This window comes from Pelodiscus sinensis, chromosome 13 (assembly GCF_049634645.1).
Source record: "Pelodiscus sinensis isolate JC-2024 chromosome 13, ASM4963464v1, whole genome shotgun sequence".
NCBI classification, from domain to species: domain Eukaryota; kingdom Metazoa; phylum Chordata; order Testudines; family Trionychidae; genus Pelodiscus; species Pelodiscus sinensis.
The window spans coordinates 32,336,532-32,355,557 of NC_134723.1; the positions used below are offsets into that span (position 1 = coordinate 32,336,532).

General features: G+C 45.5%; 1 protein-coding gene and 1 long non-coding RNA gene across 5 annotated transcripts in view; one reads left to right on the forward strand and one right to left on the reverse strand.

The window, feature by feature from the left end:
* LOC142831247 (uncharacterized) overlaps positions 1 to 16,585 on the forward strand; it is a 50,825-nt gene extending 34,240 nt beyond the window's left edge. The window contains exons 1-3 of one of the 2 annotated variants that reach the window (XR_012906923.1): positions 13,049 to 13,649; positions 14,189 to 14,350; positions 16,280 to 16,585. This is a non-coding gene — a long non-coding RNA (uncharacterized LOC142831247). Of the gene's footprint in view, positions 1 to 13,048; positions 14,351 to 16,279 lie in introns of those variants that run through there. The other variant, XR_012906922.1, reaches the window with a different exon arrangement.
* XIAP (X-linked inhibitor of apoptosis) overlaps positions 1 to 19,026 on the reverse strand; it is a 46,076-nt gene that overhangs the window by 13,712 nt on the left and 13,338 nt on the right. For all 3 annotated transcript variants that reach the window (XM_075940979.1, XM_075940978.1, XM_006115393.4), the window contains 3 exons: positions 11,354 to 12,268; positions 9,699 to 9,798; positions 2,789 to 2,858 (listed from right to left, as the gene is read on the reverse strand). In XM_075940979.1, coding sequence (XP_075797094.1) covers positions 2,789 to 2,858; positions 9,699 to 9,798; positions 11,354 to 12,236 — 1,053 coding nt within the window. In that variant the 5' untranslated portion in view covers positions 12,237 to 12,268. The remainder of the gene's footprint in view (positions 1 to 2,788; positions 2,859 to 9,698; positions 9,799 to 11,353; positions 12,269 to 19,026) is intronic.

Consider the following 19,026-nt stretch of genomic DNA (forward strand, 5'->3'; position numbering starts at 1 on the left):
TCTCTGGCAGGAAAACAGATGACATCATGAGTATGGGGATCAGTGTCATAGCTCTAGAGTCCCATCTCTAGTTGGTAGGGACTAGGGTGTCAGAGAGCTTGGTTTCCAGGCTGGAGACCAAGGCTATATGCCAGGGTCCTAGGCCACAGCAAAGGGAAGATTTCTGCAGTCCAAGGACCCTCCACTGCCTTCAGTGGAGGTCACCTAACCGGGTTGACTGTGAGCACTGGTGTCTTGGCAGGATGCACCATGCAGCCAATCAGTTTGTCTTTTGAACTACAGGCCTGCGATGGGCTGGGACCCCCACCAATCTCTAGGGTCATAGGTGGGTCCCTAAATGGGCTCTAGGGTCTGACAACAGTAGTACTCCAAAAGCCTCTATAGCAGGCATGAGGCCTAATACAGGTCCTTTGCCTGAAGTTTCTTTCTTGCATGGTGCTGTTGGACCAGTTGACCTAGACCACATCTTCAGAACCAGTGAGGGAGCATGGTGCTGGGCAGATTTGTGTGCTAGTGTTACAAGCAGCAGGTATGGAGTCCAGATGTGAGGGTTGATGTTGGGTGCAGAGCAGCCTTCATGAGAAGGGCCCTAAATTGACTGTCACACTCTGAGTCCACTGACAAAAGTTATTGCGTATCCAGCTCTTGTCTCTTTAATGGTTTTAAAGTGTCTGGGGAAATGCTCATCAGTGACCCTCACAACTATGGCATCTTCCAGCTGTACTCAGAACACAGCTTGAAGCCTGGTAAACAGGGTATACTCCACTCCAGGACTAGCTACTAACCTACTAAAACACTTAACTAACTGGTCTCAAAGGGGTAGCCATGTTAGCCTGTAACTGAAAAAACTTCACCAATGTTCCTGTAGCACCTTAGAGACTAAAAAACCCCGTAGATGGTATCATTAGCTTTTGTGGGCACAACCCACTTCTTAAACCTTTCAGCTCATGATATCATCTACGTTTTGTTAGTCTCTAAGGTGCTGTAGAACCATTTGTTGTTTAAGTTTTTTCACTTAACTTATAATCACTCAAAAAAAGAATAAAGGAGAATGACATAAATAGTGAATAACTGCTAACGCTTTTGCAATGCAAGTCCAGGCTCCCCAAGCAACTGTCAAGAGGTAGTAAGAAGGAATGGAGAGGGCATATGGTCAGGGCTTTTGATATACCCTCCACATGAGTGTGGCACTCCAGAGGGCACCACAACCGACCGTATACCGCTAAGATATAAATCTCCCACAACAGTGCTTGTTGGTGTGCACACACCTAGAATAAAATCAACATGAGTAAGCACTCGAAGAACAATATTCATTGTCTTTTCATCAATGACTGAAGACAATTTTCACACTGCTCCCAATTATAAACAAGAAATGTTATCCTGAATATGGGCATTACCTACAGCAGTACTTAGTTCCCAGGCCAGAGCAGCTGCTATTTATTGAACACCAATTATTCAGTATGCAGAGGAAGATGCTAGCTGTGGTCCAATGAGTGAACAAACTAACCAATGATCTAAACCAAAGATGCAGTGGGAATACTAGAAGATAATACAGAATCTCAGGGTATCATATTAAGGGTCTAACCAAATGTATGGTCCATATTGATCAATTTCACAGTCATAAGATTTTAACAATAGTCAATTTCATGATTTCAGATATTTACACTTGAAATTTCACATTTTGTAGCTGTAGGGAATCTGATCCTAAATGGTGATTGCAAGGCTACTGTAGAGGGATTATGGAATTGCCAAACTTACTTCTGCACTGCTGCTGAGAGGGGCATTACTTTCACAGTGGGGTAGCTGGAAAGCAGTGCCCACTGGCAAGATACCAAGCTCAAAAGCATGCAACACCAACAGCACAGAAGTGAGAGGCAGGGAGTTACTATATGTCCAGATCAGGGGCTTTACGCAACATGGGGAGGTTCCTGGAGGTGAGTCTGACCTGGGTCCAGGAGTGGCCTTTCCAGGGAAAGAGGAAGTCCTGTCCCTCCACAGCCCAGGCTGGTGATAGCAGCTGGAGCTGGGTGCTTGGTAGTAATGTCCAGCTGGGGCATCCCAGATCGCCCCCATGAAAGTTGGTTATTGCAGGGGAGGGGCCAAATCAGATTTCACAGTCCATGATGAATTTTTCACAGCCATGAATTTGGTAGAACACGCTGAACCTCTAACATCCAATCCAGAACTCCAGTCTGGCAGCATCCAGACCACTGATATTGCTGGACCACAGAGCCCCAAGTGCATCCCCAGTCGGGATTTGCGCAGTGGGGGTGCAGCCCTGGCCAGGGCAAGAGACAGCAGGGCCAGCGTCCAGGAGCACAGCCAGGGCTGGTGCAGTGGAGTCTGGAAGCAGCGGGGACAGTGGCTGGGCATGTAGCCCGGGCTGGTGCTGTGGGGGCGGAGGCGCAGCCCTGTTAAGAGCTGGCATGATGCAGGGTTGGAGGCAGAAGGGCAGGTGGCAGGGAGTGCAGCCCTGGCCGGGAGCAGAGCCTAAAGCCCGGTGGGGAGCCTTAACCTCCCCTGGTCCAGTAAACTCCATAGTTTGGGACCACTCAGGTCTCGAGGATGCTGGACCAGATAAGTCCGACCTGTACCCTTATCGTATTGCTGAACGTCCATTTCCTATGAATGATCCAAGCAGTATAAAAATGATATAGTCACTAGATATATTCTGTGTTCACATAATTGTGTGAAATAACTAACTTATACATGTTATGTTTAATTAATATTTTAAAACTTATTTCTCTATGAAAGCCAAATAGTAGATGGTGGAAAAAAAAGAACTTACTGTGGAATCCCTCCGTAAATGTGTTAAGTTTACAAATTCTTGGCCCTTCTCTTGCAACAAATATTTGCATCTATAGTCACAAAAGATATTAATTACAAAAAGTACTGTACACATGGGAAAATAAAGAAAGCTGAACACACAATTTTCAAGAAGATTTTGGTAATTTAGCATTTCAAAAGAATATTTCTGCTCTTGAAGTACTTTCTTTGAAAACGTAGCTGAAATCATAATGTCATTTAAACATTTTAAAAACATTCTGACAGTGAAAGGAAGGGAGCATCATCAACAATGCTTATTTCTCAGTGAGTCACAACAATTGGAAACAAAACTTTACGTTCACTGGTTATGGCAGCCACCAATCACTGGTTTATAAAAGAAAAAAAATGCTGCAAACAAGTAAAAAATCCAGCTCTTAAATATCAATTATTTTAATCTATTTTGTAATCAATGAACTATAGTCATGGATAAAGAGACATTTGCTTAACTATTACATCCCTCTTCTCAATATTTTCTATGCCAGTCCAAGCATTTGGGAACAGCGCCTCTGCCAGCTGACTGAAGACACTACACTAAAAATTCTTCGTAATGGTTTGCTGCCTCTAAAGAACTGAGCTGGCTTTACAAAAGTAGTTCATACACGAATGTCAGACATGCTTAAGTTTCAAAATGTCAAAGTTAAGAAAAATTTATTCACCTTGTGTAGTAACAATGGTTCTTCAAAATGTGATCCCCTATAGATGCTCCACTCTAGAAGTGCTTGAATCCTGATGCTGGTCATTGGAGAACTTTGGTACCAGTGTCCGTAAGCCCAGTGCATATATGGTCTCTCACTGTCCATGGGCTAATCTCCCTCATTTCCTTCTCTACTGCAGAGATATTGAGTATGTCTACACTAACACCCTCTTTTGAGAGAGGGATGCAAATGAAGACATTCGAAACTGCAAAGGAAGCGCAGGATTTAAATATCCCACACTTCATTTGCATAGTCGCGTTATGGTGCTACTTCGAAATAGCACTATTTCAAAATAACAGATGCTGTTAAGATGCAATTATTTCAAGAGAAAGCCCTTCTCTCAAAATAACCATGTCTTAACAGCTTCTGTTGTTTCAAAATAGCACTATTTCCAAGTAGCGCCATAACGCGAATATGCAAATGAAGCATGGGATATTTAAATCCCGGCTTCGTTTGCAATTTCAAATGTCTTCATTTGCATTTCTCTCTTGAAAGTGGGTGCAAGTGTAGACATACCCACTGACAAGAACTCCAAAGTAGAGGGGAAAAGGGCAGGTTGTGGAACATCAATCGGGACAAATCTCTCAAAAAACCATCATTATCGAACAAGGTGAGTAATCTCCTTCTTCCAGTAGTGCCTCATGGGTGCACCACTGTAGGTGATTCCTGAACACTATCACTACTGATGGGTTGGATTTTGGAGTAGGTCAGTTATAAATGATAGTACTGTGGAGACCAAGAGGTCACTAGAGGCAGAGTCCCAAATGACTGCATAATGTTCTACAAAGATGTGGAGAGACACCCATGTCAGCACTCTAGAGATTTCCAAAATAGGGACATTATGAAAGAGGGCAATGGATGAGAAGATCAACCTTCCAGAGATTGTCTGAATAGTATCTGGAGGGATCATATTATAAACTTAATACCATGGTCTAATGTAGAGATGTGCATTGTTACCCAATAAACATCACCCTTACTGGGTTACGATTACCAGTTACGGTTAACCAGCAGCCTGACTGGGCAGGGGCAGCCTGCCACCTGCTACGGGCAGGGAGGGGGACTTTTCCAGCCCAGCCAGCCTGCCATGCCACACTGTGCAACGGGGGAGGGGACTCCAGCCTGGCTAGGATGGAGTGGCTGCCCTGCCGCAGTTTAAGTATTTAACCAGTTAAACATAATGTTTAACAAGTTACCTGATTCAACAGGATTTAACAGCCCATGTGTAATGCAGCGAATGGAGAATGGCCCTAGAATCCTTCAAGGTGTAAAGAGAGGCATCAGTATTCTCTGTGAAGAACTTAGTCTTTTGAAAGGGAAGGTCTTTAATGGCTGAACGTATCTCCTTCAGGAAGCCCAACAGATGGAGCTATGACACAAGTCACATCATCATAGCCTTGGATACGGACCTGGCCGCTGTGTAGAGTGCAGACTGTAGTGCTGTTTGGCCACTGTCACTCTTTCTGTTGTATAAAGCCTCTGCCCGAGCTATTACTTGATTTACACATACATTTTCTGGAAATGCATTGAACTGTAAGCTCCCGTCAACACATGACTTAGAGAATGACAAAACCTGCTGCTGACTTCATTGCTATGAACACTATTTGAAGGGGGGCAGTTGTCTTCTAAGTCACTTTATTACGGACGATTTGTGGATGATTAACATGGAAATTGTTCTGAGTCAGTTGCTGTGCTTTGGAAGGTATCTTTATAACCATTGAGCTTTGAAGCGTTGTAATAGTAGCGTTGTAATAGTTTCTTTGTAACTTTCAGCTACCTTGCCTTTTACATTCTGCAACTTGTTATAAGATTGTTGCACTTTGCAACTTTGTAATCTTTGCACTCTCAGCCACTTGCTTGTAACTTGCTCTAAGCTGCATTCCACCCTGTGATAACAATGTGTGTGTGAATGTAGACTGGATCATGTTTGGGGTGAAGGAAACAGCAAGGCTAAACACGTAGAGTCAGGTGGTGTCTAATTAAAGCAATCAAGGAGACAACACTGCTCCAAGCAAACAAAGGACCCAGATCGAGGGAGGTCTGGGCATGCTCCGTGGTGACGGAGGAAGGACCTTGCATGAGACACAAGAGCTGCCCAGTTCCAATAAAAGAACAGAGCACATGGAAGAAGCTCTCTTTTATGATCAGCTCACCAGCCGGGACCCATGATTGCAGGCAGACGCTCCGGACAGAATATGCCTTGGCACGCTCTGCAAGTGTGTGAGTGCCTGAGGGAATGAATAAATGTGTGTATGAATGAATGAATGAATGGAGAGAGTGTGTGTGAGAGAGAGAGAGAGAGAAAGAGAGAGAGAGAGAGAGAGAGAGCTCCTTCCCCTAGAGTTTAACCCTTTAGTGGCATTCAATGACAGCTCAATTCCCTTTAGTTTAACCGTATAGTGGATTGTTAATTCCTCATTTAATAAATCCGTATGAGTGTAACCGTAAGGTGATCTACAGTGAAATTTGGGGTAACACTTTCCACCTCCTTAAATTGGTTGCAGTGAGACTCTGGCAGCTACTCAGTAAAATTGTTCCATTTCAAATAGCTTATGAAGTCTTATTTTGCCATTCATGCTTGCTAAACTGGTGATTCAAACCCAAGTGCAGTCGAGAGTATGCCTCCCTCCCCCCAAAAAAAGTCTAAGCACTTCCAGTCCCTATCATAGAGAATGGACCTCATTTGTTGTTGATGGCCACAGGAATTAACAGTGTCCTCCACAATGGAGTTGGGTAAAGGGTGGGAGAAGAGGAATTTAGTCTCCCAGATAGTGTGGGTGGTCTGGGTTGTTGACCACCCTCCTAAATCTAGTTATGCAAGGATTAGCTCCAAAAAGTAACCTATGTTACTGATGAATGCACCATGTCTATATCATTATGAAGAAATTTCCATATAACAGCCATAGAAGAGAACATTAAGCTCATGCGTCGTCTGTCACAACAGCAAGAAAATGTTCCCCCACATTATAGCTGGCTCTGGACTAGCCACAAGAGCGTAATGTAGCTGTGATGATCTTTACCAAAAGACATTTCTTCTAGGGACCTGCATTTCCAAAAGCCTGAATACAGATGCAAATCATTTCTCTGTCAACATATCACTGGTTGCTAGAAGGTCAATCAGCTCTTCTGTTAATCTCTTTGTCAATTCTGGGTACCCTGGCCACGTTTGTCAATCCTACACACAAATGAAGACGACTATGGCTTTTATAGCACTGTGAGGGGTATCAGTCCTACACTGGCCTATAAAGGATAAATGGAGCCATAGAGAGGCTGCAGAGGAAGCAGTCAATAGCAGAGAGCAAGGAGCAGCACATGAGGACCTGGCAGGTCCCAACAAGAAGAGCTGCAGGGCAGAGCAGGTTTAGTTCTCCTCGGAGCTCAAAGAGGGAAGACTGGTTGCCTTGCAGGTGCAAGAAACCAGCACCCTGGACAAAAGTGCTTCTAACACAGGGTTTGGCAAATTAGGACTCTCAGGCTGCATCTAGCTCATTAGCTGTTTTAATCCAGCCCTTGAGCTCCCACTGGGAAGCAGGGTTGGGGGCTTGCTCTGCTCCATGAATTCTATGGCTCCACGTGACTTCTGGGAGCAGCAGCCAGGTCACCCCCGCTCTTCAGATCCTACACATAGGGGCAGCCAGATGGCTCCATGCACTCCCCTCTCCCCTCCTCCTCCCCCCCCCGCCCGCCCCAGCACCACCCCAGTAGCTCCCAATGGCTGGGAACCATGGGCCAATGGGAGCTTCCAGGGTGGTGTATATGAATGGGGGAAGGAGGAAGCAATGCCTTGAGTTGCCTGGCTGTGCCTCCATATAGGCACCAGCCAGATGGGAGACATACCACAATTTCTAGGATCTTCTTGAGGAGCTATGTGCAGCCCAGAGCCTGCACCCCAAGTCCTCCTAGTGCCTCAACCTCCTGCCAAGCTCTGATTCTCTCCCCTCCCCCCTCCTCCGAATTGTTCGGTCCCAGCCGAAAGCACCCTCCTGCACCCCAAAACCTTAACACCCTGCCTAACCCAGAATCCCCCAACCTCTCTCCAATCCCCTCTCTCTCACACCCAAACCTCCACTCCAATTCCTTGTCCCAGTTCACACAGGAGCCCTCCCACCTCCCTAAGCCCTCAGTCCCAACAGGTATTGAACTCTTGAGGTCCCTTCCATTTCTGGGATTCTATGATGGGCTCATTCACTGAAAAACCAGAGTGGTCTTTCTCCAATTAAATCCAGGAGATTAGGGGCAAGCGTGTTATAATTGCTTGAAGGAAGCAGTTGCATTTAGACGCATGTGTTCTCTCTCTCAGATATAGAAGGATTTACCCTTTCTGAAGGCTCCTCTCTTGATAAACTATGACCTGTGACAGAGTCAGGCTAGAGGACTACTGCAGATAGAGAGAAAAGCAGCAACAACCCTGAGCAATTAGGGGCAAAGGAGACAATGCTTCTGCAAATTGAGCAGAGCCACCTGATCTCACCTGAGGCTGCCACAGAACCTGTTAAAAGGACGCCCTCCTGGCAGGAAGGGGGGGAGGAGAGTGAGAGAACAGCAGAGCAGAGCGGACCGGACCGGACCGGGCCAAACCAAACCAGAGAAAGCAACACAGCATTGCCAGAGATAGCTAAGTGATGGAGGGTGAGGTGCCTCAGACAAGGGTCATTAGGCCCTCCTTCGGCTGGCAGCCTGAGAGCCCAGCTGAAGAGCTGGACAGGACTTTTTTCGCAGCCCAGGCTGACCCTGGGGCAGTGGCTCAAAACCTTTGTGGCTGAGAGACTGGAGCAGGAATCCTGCCAAGAGCAAATAGTGCAGGATTGATGCTGCTTGAGGTAGGTCTGAGCGGGGTATCAGGACCCAGGAGTGGGGCCACCCTTCTATGGACCATTTCCCCAGCAATATGATCTGAGTTCTGTAAATCTATTCCTGGGAACAAAGACAGAAACTACAGCCAAGATAATTTAGGATAAGGATGCCTGAAGTTCTTTCCATTTGCAAAACGGTTCAATTTCATGGTGCTCTAGTCTGATGAGCCGTCCCCATTTGGAAGAAAAGGCTGAGACACTCAGATGTCTGGTAGGCTGACCATTACTGCAACCTTAGTGCCTTTCTGGATGCTACTGAGGCTGTTGTAGATCTTAAGTAGCATCACACAAGTGGCGGGACCAAAACTAGACAAGCTTACATCTGTATCGCTCTTATCTTTTTGTTTTTTTAAACTCACCCAGTCCTTTAATTCTCTGTGAAAAAAAGAATAAGAAACACACCGAAGGAGTCCACTTGTAGTATGAAATTCTGATGACATGAGCATATTTCCTAGAATTTGTGAATGACAAGCAATGTAAAGTCAGTTTCACAAACAAAAGCAGCTGTGTGGACCACCCTACATCAGCAAGAGACACTTTCCCCTTGACACAGCGACTGCTGCTTCCCAATGGCGGTTTAATTATGTTGGTGGAAGAGCTCTCTTCCTCCGGAATACAGCAGTTACACAAGAAACCTTACAGCAGTACAGCTGTGCCTCTATTAAAATTCAGAGCACCGACATAGCCTGAGACACCACATGCTCCTTCAGAAGTTAAAAAAAATTTCTTACAGCTGCTCTGTTTTGTGTACACCACTTTTTCCTTTGATCAGATCTCTCTCCTCAGTCAGAACGAGCAAGACACTCATAATGGAAATAAAAACAAGTAAACTCTGGAAGCCAGCAAATAGGAGATCCCATCAATGTCTCAATGAACAGTGGTCTATTTGCCAGCAGGAAGAACTATCCCAAACACAAACAGGGAAAACGAGAGAGAGACATACATTTTATAACACTTGTATTACATAACTAATGATTTTAAGTACCCAATTTAAGACATTTTAAGAGGGCTTTGTTTCCAGAAAGAAAAAATATCAAATGTGCTCTTTGAAAAAAATAGGTTCCTTTAAAGTATCATCATGTTGGCCACCAAAAATTAGGGCCACCCAAAATTGCTATGCACTTTTGAAAATTTAGGCTTTTAAGAGTAATTGTGTTGCATAACAAGCAGCTTCAGTCTTCTCAAGACTTGTACATTATAGCTCACTCCCAATATAATATCACAGCTGCACATAATGCTTACGTGCATGAGCAAAGACTCTTTGCAGATGCAACATACTGTAAATGGAAGCATGCACAACAAGAAAACACAATACAAAGTACTTTACCCTGGAAACCATTTAGCATGTTGCTCCCAAGGGTCTTCATCCTGTTGCCACTCTTGCAGTCCTCCACCACAGTGAAAGCACACAACATTATCACCATTACCTAAGGGGGCAAATAAGTGTGATGTTACATACTTGTAAAATACAGGGTTGAACATGCAAATATTTGTTCTTACAACTGAGGGGAAAAAAAGCTTCAGCAAGTCTTGTTAGTGACAAAAGCACCAAAAAAGTGTCAATTTAATAATGAGCAGCTAAGAATAAAAAGGATTATTTTAAACTAGATGTCAGTGTAATCTGTGATAACAAATGTTAAGGAAAACAAAGTAGTTTCTTGGACTATTTTTCACTTTAATAAAAATATAGAAAATCAAGTTTCCACGTACGCACTGCTTTACTCAATTTTATTCGGCCATATGCCGGGGGTGGGCAAAAGGGCCTCCGCGGGCTGGATCTGACCTGCGGAGGCCCTGCTGCTCCCCTGCCCCCAGGCCAATTAGGGAAGCGCACAATGTCTCCTCCTACCCTGCTAGGAACGTACAGCGCTTCTAAGTGCCGCGTGCTCCTAGCAGGGCAGGAGGAGACTTCGCCTGATTGGCCTGAAGGTGGGGGGAGCATATGAAGTTTCACCTGCCCTGTGAGGAGTGTGCGGCACTTAGAAGCACTACACGCTCCTGGCAGGGCAGAAGGAGACTTTGTGTGCTCCCCCTGCCCCGAGGCTTAGGGATATGGGAGCATGGGAATTCTCCTCCCATCACCAGAGGCATGGGTGCCTAGAGGGAATAGGAGGGGGGCAAACGGGCTCCCCCACGCCCAGACCAATCAATTATTGCCCACCCTGCCGTATACGGATATCAGAAATACTTCTATTTGCTTGCAATTCTATCACCATAAATTCTTGTTAAGTAGGCTATAAAAACCACTACCAAAGATTCTAAGGAAAAAGCATTTGACACAGTTTCTTCAATGTTCTTGATCAGTCTTCTCTGTGTATCAGTTCCCCTTAAACAAGAATGGAATTAACTAACAGAAACCTAATTCACAAGGATATTTATTTGCATTTTTGGTCGTTGGTTTCACCAGTCAAGACTAACCGACTCTGAACAGCAGTGATGTCACAGACTAAGAGGATGTGAAAAGAAATACAATTCTCTGAGCTCTAGGAGCACAGTGCACATTACAATCAAAGGCAAAATCAGAACCTGCCTACATATTAAATGTATTGCTATGAGAGGACATATGGATAGATTTCTTCCACTGCAATTAATCCATCTCAGCCAACAAGAAAGCCACAGCATTCCATTCTTTTTAATATGATAAATAATGACTGACGTAATTAAAAAGTTAAGAACCAAAATCTGAGCTGGCATATATCCTAAAATGGGCTTAAAAGACAAAAGGTCACTATTAAGATATTCCTGTTATTTAATATTTGGCTGCTACAAAGGAGAATATGATATAATAATAAACAGGAGAACGTATTGTATTAGCCTTCACTAATTTGAGTTAAATAAATGTAGAATTAAAAAGCATTAAAGACACAGGGTCCTTAACAATGTAAAGCCTTAAAAAAATATTTGTTTGTGATTTCTGTTCAAAATCACGTTATGCACAAATTCTGCTTCAACAGACAGATGTGAAAATCCCATCTAGCTTACCTGTACTATAGAAGCCAGCTTCAGCAAGTTGCTCTTTAGCAACTGGGTATCTCCAAGTAATGAATGTCTTGATCCGTGCTTCATATTCTGCCATAGATGGATTTCTTGGGTGATCTACATCATTTAAGACACTTCTGCCAGCCTCAGCAGAGTTAGATTCAGTTAGGACACTTTCAATATTTCCAAAATCACGCCCCAGTACAAAAAAGCACCTAGGAAAATGTCTCTTATGTTCTGACCAAGCTCGATCAAAAGGTTCCCAGTTTTTCAGTTTTCCACCACAACAAAAACACTCCACTTGATCATCAACACCTGTGTAATACAGTCCAGCAGTAGCTAACTCCTTCGGTGTTAATGGAGCATAACTTGGCCAGTTGTGAAAAGACCTTAACCTAGCTTCTTCACTGCTCATAGCAGGGTTCCTGGGGTACATGCTGTCCGACATGTCTACAACTTGCCCAGTTCTTAAAAGGTAATCTGTACTGAGATCAGACGATCTATCAAAAGAACACTGGACGGTTGAATTTCCAGAACAATTTTCAACTCTGCATTGACAGTTGTGGAGAATAGGATGCATACCTTTTTTTAAAAAATGAAATCGATTAATAAATTTACAGTTTGGGGAAATTGTCCTATGTTTTCCAACTGCTGAATCTCCATGCTCCCATCCTTCAATAGTTGCATGACAGCTGAAGCACTTCACTTTGTCTCCCTCTCCTGTATAAAAGAAGCCAGCTCGTGCTAGTGTTGATGATGAAATAGGACAACAGTTTGGAAAGTTGACAAAAGTCTTCAGTCTGGAATACTCGTCAGCCATTTCTTGGTCGTGGTCACAGTCTGGAGTAGCACAAGCTTCGGAATCATCTGGTCCGTTAGACGTCATTTCTTCTTCAAGAATGGGGCTCTCAAGATTTCCTAAACAAAATAAGCTTTTAAATTTCACAAACAAAAAAACGATCAATCCAACATACTCCTTATTCAACCACTATGCAAAATGTGGGAAATAGTGTGCTCAAAATATTCATTCTATTAGTTAAGTAGTAAGGAAGATAAGACTATTTTTCTTTCTCTGTTAATAACATTGTCAAGCACAGGAACATTCCAAAAGAAATTATATTAAGACAGACAAGAAGCACTGTTGTGTATGAAGTTTTCTACTAGCACATAAGTTACATATTTTTCTTAATTGTCATCTGAATAAATAGTAAAAAGTTTAGAAAGAACCCCACACTTCTTAGTTTCATAATATTTGCCTTATTAACAAGTCAAATTTAAAAAAAAAAACACAGGAATTTAAGGATCCATGTTTAAAATCAGCCTAATATGTTACTCTTGTACAAGCAAATTTGCCTCTCTTTTTAATTAAAAAAGTACCCATCGCATCAGCTCCTGACTGCATACCATAAATAAATGTAAAATAAACTGGTAAATGTCAAAACAACAAGGGAAGGTTACTCACCTGTGTAGTAACTGGAGTTCTTGGAGACGGTTGTCCCCATGGGTGCTTCACCTTAGGTAGTTCAGCACCGCTGAGCCCAAGGATGGAGATTTTGACAGCAGTACCGCTTGCTGGGCACATGCGCAGGGAGCCGGTCAGTGTGTTCTAAGGAGGCTACTGTGCATGCGCAGCTGCTGTCCCTCCCACCCAGTTCCTTCTCTGACCCGGACATGTGGTATTCTAAAGCAGAGGGAAGGATAGTGGGTGGTGGAGCACCCACGGGGACAACCATCTCGAAGAACTCCAGTTACTACACAAGTGAGTACCCTTCCCTTCTTTGAGGAGTGTCCCCGTGGGTGCCCCACCTTAGGTGATTATGAAGCAGTGGTGGTGAGGTGAGAGCTTCGAATCAGGAGGTGAGAGCTTCGAATGCTGAGACTGTGAGGCCGAGAGTATTGTGATACCAAATGTCTCTGTCTCAGCGAATGTCTGCAATGCATAATGTCATGTGAAGGTATGTGCTGACGCCCAAGTTGCAGCCCTACAGATGTGATCTGTTGGGACACCCTGCAGAAAAGCTGTTGTGGCTGCCATAGCCTGCATCAAGTGGGTTTGTATATTTACTGGTAGCTTTCTGGGCTATGGCATGTCCTAGTTTGATGCAACAAGAAATCCATTTTGAAAGTCTTTGTTTTGATACAGGCAACCCCTGTGACCTCTCTGTTGATGAGACTAACGGCTGTGGTGTTTTCCTAAAGAGCTTCGTCCGCTGTAAGTAGAATGCTAGTGCTCTGTGGACGTCTAAGATATGGAGAGCTGCATCTTCACTGTCCTCGTGTGGTTTAGGGAAGAAAACAAGTAAGTAAATGGGCTCGTTGCAGTGGAACCCGGTAGGTACTTGAGGTAGGAATTTGGGATGAGTCCTAAGTGTGACTTTATCCTTGTGAAATATGGTGTATGGCGGATCTGTCATTAGTGTTGCTATTTCACCCACACGCCTTGCGGAGGTAACTGCCACCAGAAACGCTACTTTCATAGACAGATGTAGGAGTGAGCAAGTGGCAAGAGGCTCAAATGGTTAACCCATGAACACCTTCAGTACCTTCAATACCAAGTTTAGGTCCCATGCTGGGTTTGGATTCCTGTATGGGGGAAATAGGTTGTGTAAACCCTGCATAAATCACTTGACTGATGGGTGTGCGAAGACTGAGTGCCCTTGTATGGGTGCGCGTAAGGTGGAAAGGGATGCAAGGTGTACCTTAATGGTCCGTGTTGCATAGTTCTAGCAAATATTGAAGGATGGGAGATACGTCTGTGTGGGGTGGGTCATGGCCATGGGCTGTACATCCAGGCAGTGAAGCTCTTCCATTTTTGAGCATATGCTTTTCTTGTTGCAGGTCACCTAGAATCTGTGAGGACGAGTTGTACTGGCTCTGGAGAGGCATCCGTGCCTGGAGGTGTAACTTGTGAATGCCTGGATGGGGAATTTGAACGCTTTGTTGCATCAGTGTGCTGACTGGTGGAAATTGGTGTGGTGGCTGTACACTCATCTGTAACAGGTACAGGTACCACATGTGCCTGGGCCAGTTGAGTGTTATAAGTATCATTCTGGCCCTGTCCTGTCTGATCTTGAGGATCACGCTCTGTATCAACGGGAAAGACGGGAACACATATGACAAGTGTTCATTCCATTCTATACTGAAGGCATCCCACAGAGAGCCAGGGCCTATGCCCGCTCTGGAGCTGTACTGTGGACATTGGGCATTGTTGTGTGTTGCAAATAGGTCCACCCTTGGGAAACCCCACTTCCTGAAGAGGTGAGTGAGCACTGATTGATTTAATCTCCCACTCGTGGTTTTGGGGAAATTGCCTGTTTAGCCTGTCTGCCAATGTATTGTCTTTGCCTGGTAGATAGGCTGCAACCAGGCGTATGTTCTGTGGGATACACCATTCCCAGAGACATAATGCCTCCTGGCACAGTTGGCCTGAGCATGCTCCTCCCTGTATGTTGATGTAATACATCGTCAAGATGTTGTCCATGAATATCTGCACGGTTTTGTCCCAAGTGAGAGGAAAAAAAGTGCGAACACGCGTTCCTTACTGCCCTTAGCTCCAGTAAGTTTATGAGGCATCTGGTCTCATCCTGTGTCCATTGGCCAGGACAAACTCGTAGTGTAGGTGCGCTCCCCAACCTAGGAGGGAGGCATCTGTAGTGATCGTTATTGACACACACTGTCGTGCATCGTCCACCATGTGAGGGAGGCTTTTATTTTGTTGGACATAGTAAAGTTCTTGCTCAAGGGATGGAGGTGAGGCTGGTAGACTGTGTGTAGCCACGTCTGCAATAGACTCATTCGTAGTCGAGCATGTTGCACTATGACTGTGGCAGCTGCCATGTGTCCCAATATTTGAGGGCAAGATCATGCTGTCATACATGGGCATGACTATGCTGTCTCGATCAAGTGCTTGAGTGAAAGCCATCTGTGCTGGGGTAAGTATGCTCTGGTTTTTGTGCAGTCTATATACGCCCCTATGAACTCTAGGGTCTGGGTAAGGGGGGGAAGATGCACTTTGCCACATTTAACATCAGCCCTAACTTGTCAAAGAGGGCTCTGGTTGTGTTGACTGCTTGCGGTGTGCCCGTTAGGAGGCAATTGTCTAGATAAGGGAATATTGTAATACGGTTTTTGCATAAGTGAGCCACCACTACTGCGAGAACTTCTGAAAAAACCCTTGGGGCCATTGACAGTCCAAACAGCAGTACCCTGTACTGGAAGTGTCTGTGCTTTATTGTGAAATGAAGAAATCTTCAGTGTGATGGATGAATGGAAATATGGAAATAAGCATCTTGGAGGTCAAGGGTAGACAGCCATGCTCCTTTTTCCAGGGCAGGTATAATCATAGCCAGTGTTACCATCCTGAAACGTTGGTATTGGACAAATTGGTTGAGTTTACGGAGATCCAAGATGGGTCTCCATCTCCCTGACTTCCTGGTGGTAAGGAAATAATGGGAGTAGAAGCCCTTGCCCCGTGTTGTTTGGGAACCTCTTCTATAGCCCCTGTGGCTATGAGGCATTCTGCCTCTTGTAAGAGTAGGTTCTCGTGAGAGGGGTCCCTGGAATGGGTGGGGAGGTAGAGGGGGGATAGATATGAAGAGAATGCAGTAACCAGTTTTTATAATTTCTAACACCCCTTTGTCGGTGGTGATGGCTGACCAGGATGGATAGAAGTCAGCTAGTCTGTTGCCGAATACTGGAGATGGCTCTGTATGGTGCCTTGGAAATTTGAGTGATGTCAGGCCCTCGTCCAAGATTTAAAATTTGTTTTCTAGATGTCGTGGGTTGTTGGGTGGAGGAGAACTGCTCAGATGTCTTTCTGCGCCTATTTTGATATCTGCCTGTATTAATCGCAGTGTCGTTGCTGTTGAATGAACGGTGTCAGTCTGCATCATTGTTGGAATGACCTGATCTGTTTTCTCCTTTTCACAGTACCTGGATCCCTAGCATTCTGAGCATGGCCCTGGAGTCCTTGAGAGTGTGTAGGGATGTATTCATGACATTTGCGAATAATTGTGTGCCCTTGAAAGGGAGACCATGGTGCTTTGGACCTTTCTGGGGAAAGCTGACAGCTGCAGCCAGGATGCCCTCCTCATCACCATAGCTGAAGCTAAGGATCTGGCTGCTGTGTCCACCAAATCTAGCATGGCTTGTAAAGCTGTGCACGCTATTAGTGTACCCTCTTTGATGTTTGCTGTGAATTGTTCTGCTTTGATGTCTGGAACAGATTCAATAAAGGATGACATTTGGTCAAAAATAGACAGATAGATGGTGTATGTGTGTGTATATACATATAAATAAAAAAATCTGGCTAGCAATGCTGTACAGTTCGCTATTCTGATCTGGAGGCTTGCGGATGAGTACGCCTTTTTTCCTATAGCATCCAGCCTCTTCCAGTCCCTGTCACTGGAGGCTGTGCAGGTATTCTGTTGCCTGCCCTTCTGAGTAACCGCTTCTACCACCAGAGAATTCAGTGTGTGGTGGGAGAACAGGAATTCTGCCCCCTTACATAGTACTTTTTGTCAGCTCTCTTGTGGGTTGGAGAGATTGTGGCTGGGGTGCTCCACACAATCTTGGCTGGATCCATCAGTGCCTCTTTCACTGGTATGGCTAATTTAGAGTGAAGACGATTGTAAAATATTTATGAATTTATATTGGGTCTGAGGGGCATCTGAGAGCGGGATCTCCATGGCCCTTCATCTCTCTCGAAGAGTTCCTGCAATGATCTGTTATCTCATTGTCAGGTGCAGCGGTCATCTTCTGCGTGAGTGGAGAGGAGGGTGGACTGTTTTCTTCCCCGTACTATGTCCCTCCTGCTCGTCTGAGTCCGAGTTGTAATGTGCTCCGGATTTCATGGTTAGTGTCATCGACCATGGTGTCACAGGTTGGTATGGTGGCTGCATAAGTTGCTGCTGCCTGTATAAAGCCCAAGGATCCCAGGATGGCCAGCTGGGCATAATCTGTGGTGGGAGCCACTGTGGTGGATGTCCTTCAGGATGTTTTGCTGACGAGACTTGTGCCAGGAGCGTGTTGTCACTTGAGGCATGTTATATACCTCCTGCTCCTCATCGCTAAAGGCACTTGTAGTTAGGCTGGATGGAGTAGCTGAAAGGGTGCCCTGTAGGCTGTGTGGGGTACCATCGGTACTCAATAGAGGCGTCCCCAGTTCCGACTGCATTGCTAGCTCCGCTGCCATTGTAAACTGTGGTAGCGGGACTGGGGGGAGGAAATAGAAGAGGTTGGGAAGTGTGAGGCATTTGCATCAGGGTTATTAGCATTGTCATCTGGCTCCTGTGAGCAGTCGGTGCCGCTTGCTTGCGCGGTGTCTGAGATACCAGCTAAGGTAACATGCTGCTGGTCAGCAGAGTGTGTGAGCGCCGTTGTTTTCGCACCACAGACAACGTGGACAGTGCCGATACGGAGACTTTATCCACTGCGTCTGTCGGTGCCATGTTTGCCACTGGGGGGGTGTATTTGGGAGCGTGGCACTTTTCCTTGCTGGTCCCTTTTGGTCTGTGCTTGTCCACAGCCTTTTTTGTAGGTGACTGGGACGGTGCAGGAATCGGGACTGATCATTTCCTGACTGGCAAGTCAGTCCCTGAGGTGGAGTAAACCCATTTATTGGAGTTACTCTTCCCCTCGTCCTTTGGGCTCGACCTGGAGGAAGCTGCTTTCTCCGACCCTGTCACAGGTGATCTATGTCTGGGAGGGATGGATTGTGCCTGGTCATCAGGTGAGCCATTTTTCTGCACATCTTTAATTGGAGCTCTCTCACTCTCCTGGAGCAGCTGATCAGTTTACTGACAACTGCCTACACTGTCAGAATGTGATGCTGCCCAAGACAGCAGAGGCACTGGTCGTGGCCATCAGACACAGATAGTGGTAATTTACAAGATGTGCACCGGTAAACTCAGACGAGCCCGGGGTTTCCTGGAGGGTTGTTCTGGTGCGAGGCTGTGCTCCAGGAAGCATATTGAAACTGCTTCACTTTTTTTTTTAAACTTATCAGTAAAACTAAAAACTGTTACCAGTAACTGATTCCTAATTAATTGCTAAGATAAAACTATTTACAGGTAGAGAAGAGATGAATGAGGTGAAAGGGAGAACTGCTAATCTGGGATAATAGCCTAGCCTACTCAGAACACACACACACTGGCTCCCTGTGTGCATGGCTGGCCGGGGTACTGCTGTCAAAATCTCCATCCTTGGGCTCAGTGGTGCTGAAGCATCTAAGGTGGAGCACACATAGGGGCACCCCTCGAAGAATATTTTCTAACACCTTATATATAATTGTTGTGATATAACACTAGCCATTAAACATATGAAAAAATGTACTAAGTTGCCATAATAAAAGTACAGTAAACTTCCAATAATCCGGCACCTTTAGGACCCAGGAAGTGCCGGATTATCAGATATGCCGGACTATCGGAAGGGGGGCTATGTGAGGTCCCCCCTACCCCACCCCAGACCCTTCATAGCCCCCCCCTTCTGATAGGACGCCTGGGTAAGAGCAGCTGGGGTGCTGCCGGGTTGGTCCGGTAGCGCTGCTCCTCGGTGCCGTGAGACCAACCCGGCAGCACCCCAGCTGCTCTTGGGGACGCCTGGGACAGAGCAGCTGGGGTGCTGCCGGGTTGGTCCCTCAGCGCCGAGGGGCGGCGCTACGGGACCAACCCGGAAGC